This window comes from Passer montanus, unplaced genomic scaffold (assembly GCF_014805655.1).
Source record: "Passer montanus isolate IOZ18808 unplaced genomic scaffold, ASM1480565v1 scaffold463, whole genome shotgun sequence".
Taxonomy (NCBI): Eukaryota; Metazoa; Chordata; class Aves; order Passeriformes; family Passeridae; genus Passer; species Passer montanus.
The window spans coordinates 27,335-37,334 of NW_024369519.1; the positions used below are offsets into that span (position 1 = coordinate 27,335).

Sequence of the window (10,000 nt, forward strand, 5' to 3'; positions counted from 1 at the left end):
AGTGTTGGGGCCATTCCCGGTTTTGAAAGGTCCCGATTTTGGGGTTTTTTGGGGGAGTTTGAGGAGTCCCGGTTTTGGGGGTTTTGGGGAATTTTGGGGGGGGGTCCCGGTTTTGGAGAATCTCCATTTTAAGGTGTCCCGATTTTGGGGTGTCCCGATTTTGGGGGGTCTCGGATTTTGGGGGGTCTCGGCAGGCCGGCTCTGACCTCTCTGCAGTCCTGGAGGAACCTCTGGAGCTCGAGGTGGTCCTGGAGCCGCCGCGTCCACTCCTGGGCCAGCTGGTGGTTGCGCTGGCTCCTGCCGGGGGGGACCCCCTAATTAACCCTTGATCAACCCCTAATTAACTCTTAATTAACTCTTAATTAACTCTTGATTAACTCTTGATTAACCCCTGAGCCTCCCCTCAGAGGGGAAACTGAGGCACGAGGTTCCATCTGGGATCCACCAGCAAATCCAGCTCCGTCCTCGTTCCTGGGGGGTCCTGGGTGGAGTTTTGGGGTTCCTGGATGGAATTTTGGGGTCCTGGGAGGAGCTTTGGGTTTCTGGGTGGAGTTTTGGGGGTTCTGGGAGGAGTTTTGGGGTTCCGGGAGGAGCTTTGGAGTTCTGGGTGGAGTTTTGGCCCTCCCCTCAGAGGGGAAACTGAGGCACGAGGTTCCATCTGGGATCCACCAGCAAATCCAGCTCCGTCCTCGTTCCGTGGGGTTCTGGGAGGAGCTTTGGGGTTCCTGAGTGGTTTTGATGGGTCCTGGGTGGAGTTTTGGGGTCCTGGGTGGAGTTTGGGGTTCCTGGATGGAGTTTGGGGGTCCTGGATGGAATTTTGAGGTTCTGGGTGGAGTTTTGGGGGTTCTGGGAGGAGTTTTGGGGTCCTGGATGGAAATCTGGAGTTCTGGGTGGAGTTTTGGGGGTCCTGGATGGAATTTTGAGGTTCTGGGTGGAGTTTTGGGGTTCCGGGGGGAGTTTTGGGTTTCTGGGTGGAGTTTTGGGGGTTCTGGGAGGAGTTTTGGGGTTCCGGGAGGAGCTTTGGAGTTCTGGGAGGAGTTTGGGGGTCCTGGGAGGAGTTTTGATGTCCTGGGCGGAGTTTTTAGGGTTCTGGGAGGAGCTTTGGGGTTCTGGGTGGAGTTTTGGGGTTCCGGGGGGAGTTTTGGGTTTCTGGGTGGAGTTTTGGGGGTTCTGGGAGGAGTTTTGGGGTTCCGGGAAGAGCTTTGGAGTTCTGGGTGGAGTTTTGATGTCCTGGGAGGAGCTTTGGGGTTCTGGGAGGAGCTTTGGGGTTCTGGGTGGAGTTTTGAGGTCCTGGATGGAATTTTGAAGTCCTGGATGGAATTTTGGGATCCTGGATGGAGTTTTTGATGTCCTGGGAGGAGCTTTGGGGTTCTGGGAGGAGTTTTGGGGTCCTGGGTGGAATTTGGAGGTCCTGGGTGGAGTTTGAGGGTTCTGGGAGGAGCTTTGGAGGTCCTGGGTGGAGTTTTGGGGTCCTGGGAGGAGCTTTGGAGGTCCTGGATGGAATTTTGAGGTCCTGGATGGAATTTTGGGATCCTGGGTGGAGTTTTGGGGTCCTGGGAGGAGCTTTGGGTTCCTCGATGGAATTTTGGGTTCTGGATGGACAGGTCCTGGGTGGAAGTTTGGGATCCTGCGAGGAAATTTGGGTCCTGGATGGAATTTTGATGTCCTGGGTGGAGTTCTGAGGTCCTGGGAGGAGCTCTGGGGTTCTGGGTGGAATTTTGGGATCCTGGGTGGAGTTTTGGAGTTCTGCATGGTGTTTTGGGGTCCTGTATAGAATTTGGGAGTCCTGGATGGAATTTTGGGGTTCTGGGTGGAGTTTTGGGGTCCTGAATGGAATTTTGGAGTTCTGCATGGTGTTTTGGGGGTTCTGGATGGAGCTTTGGGGTCCTGGATGGAATTTTGATATCCTGGGTGGAGTTTTGGGGTCCTGGGAGGAATTTTGGGGTGTAGGTGGAGTTTTGAGGGTCCTGGATGAAATTTTGGGTTTCTGGATGTAGTTTTGGGGTCCTGGGAGGAGCTTTGGGAATCCTGGATGGAATTTTGGGGTCCTGGGTGGTGTTTGGGTTCCTGGGAGGATTTTTGAGGTCCTGGGAGGAGCTTTGGGAGTCCTGGATGGAATTTTGGGGTTCTGGGTGAATTTTTGTGGTCCTGAGCGGTTTTGATGGGTCCTGAGTGGAATTTTGGGATCCTGTGTGGAGTTTTGAGTTCCTAGGTGGAGTTTTGGGGCTCTGGGTGGAGTTTTGGGGATCCTGGATGGAATTTTGGGGTCCTGGGTGGTGTTTGAGTTCCTGGGAGGATTTTTGAGGTCCTGGGTGGGGTTTTGGTGATCCTGGATGGAATTTTGGGGTCCTGGGTGGTTTTTGGGGTCCTGTATGGAATTTTGGGGATCCTGGATGGAATTTTGGGGTCCTGGGTGGTGTTTGGGGTCCTGGGAGGATTTTTGAGGTCCTGGGTGGAGTTTTGGGGATCCTGGATGGAATTTTGGGGTCCTGGGTGGTGTTTGGGGTCCTGTATGGAATTTTGGGGATCCTGGATGGAATTTTGGGGTCCTGGGTGGTGTTTGGGTTCCTGGGAGGATCTTTGAGGTCCTGGGTGGGGTTTTGGTGATCCTGGATGGAATTTTGGGGATCCTGGATGGAATTTTGGGGTCCTGGGTGGTGTTTGGGGATCCTGGATGGAATTTTGGGGTCCTGGGTGGTGTTTGGGGTCCTGGGAGCTGCTGGTGGCTCCGGGGCGCTCCCGGTGGGCCGGGGGGCTCCACGGGGGGCACCTACTTGGCCCGCAGCCCCTCCATGGCCTCGGCCACGCGGTCGCTGTGGAGGTTGCGCTGCCGCCGGAGGCTCTCGCCGGCCTGCAGCACCAGCTGGACCTTCTGCAGGTTCAGCTCCAGCGTGGTGGTGAAGTCCTTGTGCTTCTTCAGCGCCTTGGTCACCCCCTCCACCGTGTCCGGCAGCTCGGCGTGGGCCAGCGTGGTCTCCTGGGAGGGTTGGGTGGGGCTGGTGACCTCTGCCCTGCCCTTGGGGTGGTCACCTCAATGCCACTGGAGCTCCACCAGGAGCTGCTCCCACCCAAATCCACCCACCAGGAGCTGCTCCCACCAAAATCCATCAACCAGGAGCTGCGGTGGAGTTTTGGGGATCCTGGATGGAATTTTGGGGTCCTGGGTGGTGTTTGAGTTCTTCTTCCACCCATCTCCCTCAACCAGGACCTTCTTCCACCCAAATCCACCCACCAGGAGCTGCTCCCACCCAAATCCATCACTCAAGACCTTCTACAAACCACTCCAACCACCCAAAATCTTCTTCCACCCATCTCCCTCAACCAGGACCTTCTCCAAACCATCATCCCCATCATCCATCCACCATCTCCACCACCCAGGACCTTCTCTCACCCATCATCCCCATCACCCACCCATCAACTCTATCACCCCAGACCTTCTAACCACCGTCCTCATCACCCATCCATTATTTCCACCACCCAGGACCTTCTAACCATCATCTCCATCACCCATCCACCATCTCCACCACCCCAGACCTTCTAACCATCATCCCCATCACCCATCCATCATCTCCACCACCCAGGACCTTCTAACCATCATCCCCATCACCCATCCATTATCTCCAGCAGCCAGAACCTTCTCCCACCCATCATCTCCATCACCCATCCATCATCTTCATCAATCAGGACCTTCTCCAAACCATCATCCCCATCACCCATCCACCATCTCCACCACCCCAGACCTTCTAACCATCGTCGCCATCACCCATCCACCATCTCCACCAGCCAGGACCTTCTAACCACCGTTCCCATCACCCATCCACCATCTCCATCAACCAGGACCTTCTCCAAACCATCATCTCCATCACCCATCCATCATCTCCACCAGCCAGAACCTTCTCCCACCCATCATCCCCATCACCCACCCATCAACTCTATCACCCAGGACCTTCTAACCATCGTCCTCAACACCCATCCACCATCTCCACCACCCCAGACCTTCTAAGCATCGTCCTCATCACCCATCCACCATCTCCACCACCCCAGACCTTCTAACCATCGTCGCCATCACCCATCCATCATCTCCACCACCCAGGACCTTCTCTCACCCATCATCCCCATCACCCACCCATCAACTCTATCACCCAGGACCTTCTAACCACCGTCCTCATCACCCATCCACCATCTCCACCAGCCAGGACCTTCTAACCACCGTCCTCATCACCCATCCACTATCTCCACCAGCCAGGACCTTCTAACCATCGTCGCCATCACCCATCCACCATCTCCACCACCCCAGACCTTCTAACCATCGTCCCCATCCCCCATCCACCATCTCCACCACCCCAGACCTTCTAACCATCGTCCCCATCCCCCATCCACCATCTCCACCACCCCAGACCTTCTAACCATCGTCCCCATCCCCCATCCACCATCTCCACCAGCCCAGACCTTCTCCCAGCCCATGGCACCGCCTGGTCCCACACCTGGTTGTAGAGGCTGTTTTGGCACTGCTGCACGTCCCGCAGGAAGAGGTGGAAGACGTGGGACTGCACCAGGACCTCCCTCCTCATCTCCCAGCTCTGCAGGAGCTTCCCCCAGCCCGCGTCCAACTTCTGCAGCCACTGCTGGAGGGACAGGTAGGGCACCTCCATCTCCTCCAGGGCCAGCAGCTCGCTGGCCGCCTGGATCTTGGCGTAGTCCTCCTCGTAGCCGTTGATCTCCTCCTTGAGGGCCACGTGGACGTTCAGCAGCCTCTCGGCCTCGGCCAAGCTGTCGGGGACCTCCTCGGAGCCCACGGCCGCTTGGGTCTTCACCAACCACCCCAAGAAGTTGTCCAGGTCCTGGATGAACTGCTGGAGGCGGCCGGCGATGGTCAAGGTGTCCTCGCAACCTTGGAGGGCCCGCTTGAGGTTGTCCCACTCCTCGCTGATCTCCTCGAAGGGCAGCAGGATCTCCAGGGCGCGGCCGGGGTGGGCGGCGGCCAAGGCCTCGGCCTCCTGCTGGAGCTCCACCAGCCGCGGCTCCAGGACCACCAGGGCGGCCTCCATGGTGGACAAGCGGCGCTGCAGGGCCAGCACCCCGCCCAGGTCGCTGCCACCGGACTGGGTGGCCTCGATGGCTTTTCTCTTCTCCCGCACCTGCGCCTTCATCTCGCTGCACTCCAGGAGGAAGTTCTGGATCTTCAGCACGGAGCTCAGCTGGCTCTTCTTGTTCTCCACCAGCTCCACCACCCGGTTCCAGCTGGGGATGGGGACAGGAGCGCGGTGAGAGCCCCCCCGGGCTGGGACGGGGCCCACCGGGATCAGAAGGATGGGCTGGGAATGGTGGCCTGGAGACCTGGACCCCATGGGGACGTCCCACCACTGCAGAACCACAGGTTGGGGGTCTCCAGGCAGCCCCACACAAAGTTGTCCCCACCAAGGAGACCTCAAGAAGGTTGAGGCTCATTTTCCACCCCCCCAGGATGAGCTTGGACAATTGTCCTGGAGACCTGGACCCCATGGGGACGTCCCACCACTGCAGAACCACAGGTTGGGGGTCTCCAGGCAGCCCCACACAAAGTTGTCCCCACCAAGGAGAACTCAAGAAGGCTGAGACTCATTTCAGGACCCCCAGGATGGGCTTGGACAATTGTCCTGGAGAGGTGGAAGCCATGGGGACATCCCACCACCGGAGATGGAGAACCACAGGTTGGGGGTCTCCAGGCAGCCCCACACAAAGCTGTCCCCACCCAGGAGAACTCAAGAAGGCTGAGACTCATTTCAGGACCCCCAGGATGGCCTTGGACCATTCCAGTGGACACCTGGACCCCACGGGGACATCCCACCAGCGGAGAATCACAGGTTGAGAGTCTCCAGACAACCCCACCACGGAGACCCCCAGAAGGTCAAGGTCCATCTTGAGTGCCCCCCACGCCCGTACCGGCTGTTGAGGTGGTCCTGGCAGGACCGGACCTCGTCCGAGCTGGGGTGGCCACCGTCCACCAGCTGCTGCACCACCTGGTTGACGTCCAGGATGCGCCCCATGACGCTGTTCATCTCCTGGTCCAGGCTCTCGAACCTGAGCAGACGGACACGGGCAGGTCCACCACGGCACGAGGAACCTCAACATCCAGCCTCACCCCAACCCCACCCCGCCCCACCTGTGCTGGACCACCTCGACCTCATCCAGCTCCTCGGGCACCTCCATCTTCTCCAGCCACTGCTCCTTCTCGTCCACCCACACCTCGCAGGCGTGGACCTCGCTGAACATGCGGTAGACGGCCAGCGCGTCCTGCAGCCACTGCGTCCTCAGCACGGCCACCTCGGCCACCTCCCCGTAGAGCTGCTCCACCTCCACCACGCGGATCTGCACGTCCACGCCCTGCCGGTGGTCGGGGGCCAGGAGAGCCAGCTGCTTGCGGAGGGCCAGCACGGCGGCGCGGTGCTTCTCCACCTCGTCCACCACGGCGCGGTGCTTGCGCAGCAGGGCCTGGCTGGAGTAGTCGTCGTGGCCGAAGTCGTCGCTGGACACGATGCGGTACATGTCCTGCAGCCAGGCCACCAGGTCGTCCGTCTCGGCGCTGAACTGGAAGAAGTTCAGGGCGTCCTCCAAGCGCTGCTGGTGGAGCCCCGTGATCTCCTCCAGCTTCTTCCAGCGCAAGCAGACTTCTCGCATCTTCTCCTGGATGCCCACGGAGCTGAAGGACTTCTTGGCCAGGATCTTCTCGCCTTTCTTCATGGTCTGGTGCAGCAGCGCCCGGCGGTTGCCCAGCTCGCCCAGCATGGTCTTGTGTTTGTTGGTCAAGGTCATGACGCTGCTGAGGTCGCGGCCGCAGGTCTTGGCGGCCAGGATCTTCTCCTTCTCGCGGATCCAGGCCTCGGCCTCCTCCATCTCCTGGAAGAAGGTCCAGAGCTGGCGGGAGTCCTCCAGCTCCTTCCTCCTCTTGGCCGCCAGCTCCTCCAGCTCCTCCAGGCACGTCTGGACGTGGTTGACGCGGTTGCAGATGATCTGGGGGTCGCAGGGTTGGTAGCCTGGGCCAGGAGAAGGGGCTTAGATGGCGGCAGGGGGTGGCCACGGGGGTGTCCAAGCAAGGACCGGACGTGGCACTCTGGGCTCTGGTCATAGGCTGGACTCAAAGATCTCACAGGGGTTTTCCAACCTCAGGTTCTGTGGGGACTCTTGCAGGTGGCCCACCAGGACCTTGGGTTGACCATTCCAGGGTCCACCAAGACAGTGGGTCAACCTTTCCATGGGCCACCAAGATCATGGATTGAACCTCCCATGGTCCAACAAAACCTCGGCTGACCCTTCCATGTTCTACCTAAACCTTGGTTGACCCTTCCACAGCCCACCAAGACCTTGAATGGCCCTTCCATAACCCACCAAAACCCTGGCTTGACCCTCCCATGGTCCATCAAGACCATGGCTGACCTTCCCATGGTCCTTCAAGACCATGGCTGACCCTCCCATGGTCCATCAAGACCTTGGTTTGACCCTTCCATGGTCCATCAAGACCTTGGCTGACCTTCCCATGGTCCATCAAGACCTTGGCTGACCCTCCCATGGTCCATCAAGACCTTGGCTGACCCTCCCATGGTCCATCAAGACCTTGGCTGACCTTCCCATGGTTCATCAAGACCTTGGCTGACCCTCCCACGGTCCATCAAGACCATGGCTGAACCTCCCATGATCCATCAAGACCTTGGCTGACCTTCCCATGGTCCATCAAGACAATGGCTGACCTTCCCATGGTCCATCAAGACCTTGGCTGACCTTCCCATGGTCCTTCAAGACCTTGGCTGGCCCTTCCCAAGGCCAAACGCCTCCCCCTCCCCTGGTCAATCCCCCCCGGTGGCCCCCGTTACCCTCCAGCTCCGAGAACTTGAGCGCGGCGGCGTTGAGGGCCTGGACGCGCTCGGTCTGGGCCGAGATGTCGGCCTCCAGCAGCCCGTGCTTCTGCAGGAGGTCCTCAACCTCCAGCAGGTGCTTCCCCAAATCCTTGGAGACCAGAAGAACCTGGAGAAGAACCGAACGGCGTCATCCGGCGCCGCCGGGATTTCGCCGCGCCGCCGAGCCTCCTCCGTGGTCTCTACCTGCATCTCCTCCATCCAGTCGATCATGTAGACCATCTCCTGGAAGATCTTCTGGAGGGCCAGGTTCTGCTCGAGGCGGGCGCGGCGGGCGCGGACCAGCTCGGTCAGCAGCGCCCACTGGCGCAGGATGTTGTCCTTCTGGGCGCCGATGCGCCGCGTGTCGTAGTAGCCCTCGGACTCCATCTCCAGGGCCAGCTCCACCACCACCTGGATGCGCTCCTGGTACGAGGAGATGTCGGCCTCGATGGCCTCGTGCTTCTTCATGGCCGCCTCCACCGCCGGCAGGTCGTAGCCGAAGTTGTCCTGAAGAGGAGGGAGATGGAGCGGGGTGGGGTGGGGTCCTCAGTGGTCAAGGAGGAGGTTGAGGAGGTCCCACCAGCCCTCCGTGGTCAAGGAGGTCCCACCAGCCCTTCATGGTCAATGAGGAGGCCAATGAGGTCCAACTCCTTCTTCATGGTCAATGAGGAGGTTGAGGAGTTTCCACCAGCCCTCCATGGTCAAGGAGGAGGTCAATGAGGTCCCACCAGCCCTCCGTGGTCAATGAGGAGGTCAATGAGGTCCCACCAGCCCTTCATGGTCAATGAGGAGGCCAATGAGGTCCAACCCCCTCTCAGTGGTCAAGGAGGTCCCACCAGTACACCATAACCAAGGAGGTCCAACCCCCTCTCCATGGTCAATGAGGAGGTCGAAGAGGTTCCACCAGCCCTCCATGGTCAAGGAGAAACTCAGAAGGTCCAACCACCTCTCCCCTCATCAAGGAGGTCCCACCACCTCTCCATGGTCAGTGAGAGGCCAATGAGGTCCCACCAGCCCTCCATGGTCAGTGAGGACCCCAATGAGGTCCAACCCCTTCTCCATGGTCAGTGAGGACCCCAATGAGGTCCAACCCCTTCTCCATGGACTTCTCCATGGTCAATGAGGACCCCAATGAGGTCCAACCACTTCTCCATGGTCAGTGAGGACCCCAATGAGGTCCAACCCCCTATCCATGGTCAGTGAGGACCCCAATGCGGTCCCACCACCTCTCCATGGTCAATGAGGACCCCAATGAGGTCCAACCCCTTCTCCATGGTCAGTGAGGAACCCAACAAGGTCCAACCCCCTCTCCATGGTCAGTGAGGACCCCAATGAGGTCCCACCACCTCTCCATGGTCAATGAGGGGGTCAAAGATGTCCAACCACCCCTCCCCTGCTCAAGGAGGACCCCAGTGAGTTCCCACCATCCCAAATGAGGTCCCACCACCCAACACCGCGCTCCTCACCCCCATCCCACACAGGGGTGATTGTCCCACCCCAAGCTGAGGGTCCCCATGACCCCTCCCACCCCACCCCAGCCCACCTGCGAGACCAGGCGCTGGTTCTCGTTGAGCCACGTCTCCCTCATGACGGCCTTGTGGTCAAAGCGCTGCGCCAGCAGCTCCAGCTTCTCCTGCCGGATCAGCTCGTTCCTCAAGGCCACCTCCCGCTCGTGCTCCGCCTTCTCCAGGCACGTCCAGGCCTGGCGGGTGGGGACACGGGCCGGTCACGGGGGTCCCCAGCCCCACCGCGGTGGTGGGACTCCATCTCCACGTCCTCACCTTGTTGATGTCGGAGATGCTCTTGCCCTCGCTGGGCACGTAGAGCTTGCGGTTGGTGGCCCGGAGTTTGCTCTGGATGGTGAAGAGCAGCACCTCGAGGTTCCCCTTCTCCTGGAACCTGGGGGGTGGCACCGGTGGGGAGGTCCCTGTCACCACCGGCGCCAGCTGGGACGTCACCACCGCGCCCCAGGTTCCACTGCCACCAGTTTGGGTTGAACTGGGACCTCCTCGTCACCTCCAGGCACCATCCGTGACCAGTTTGGGTTGAACTGGGAGCCCCTCATCACCACCACCATGAGGTGGGACATCACCACCCCCCAGGCACCATCCATGACCAGTTTGGGCTGA

At 59.6% G+C, this 10,000-nt stretch overlaps 1 protein-coding gene across 1 annotated transcript in view; it reads right to left on the reverse strand.

Annotated features, from left to right (window-relative positions):
* SPTBN4 (spectrin beta, non-erythrocytic 4) overlaps window positions 1–10,000 on the reverse strand; it is a gene marked incomplete at its 5' end in the record, with an annotated part of 39,317 nt that overhangs the window by 25,050 nt on the left and 4,267 nt on the right. Inside the window, 9 exons of the mRNA XM_039721710.1 lie at window positions 207–297; window positions 2,775–2,977; window positions 4,485–5,241; window positions 5,923–6,060; window positions 6,143–7,013; window positions 7,848–7,998; window positions 8,076–8,378; window positions 9,415–9,573; window positions 9,653–9,770. Of these exons, the coding sequence (XP_039577644.1) occupies window positions 207–297; window positions 2,775–2,977; window positions 4,485–5,241; window positions 5,923–6,060; window positions 6,143–7,013; window positions 7,848–7,998; window positions 8,076–8,378; window positions 9,415–9,573; window positions 9,653–9,770 (2,791 nt within the window). The remainder of the gene's footprint in view (window positions 1–206; window positions 298–2,774; window positions 2,978–4,484; window positions 5,242–5,922; window positions 6,061–6,142; window positions 7,014–7,847; window positions 7,999–8,075; window positions 8,379–9,414; window positions 9,574–9,652; window positions 9,771–10,000) is intronic.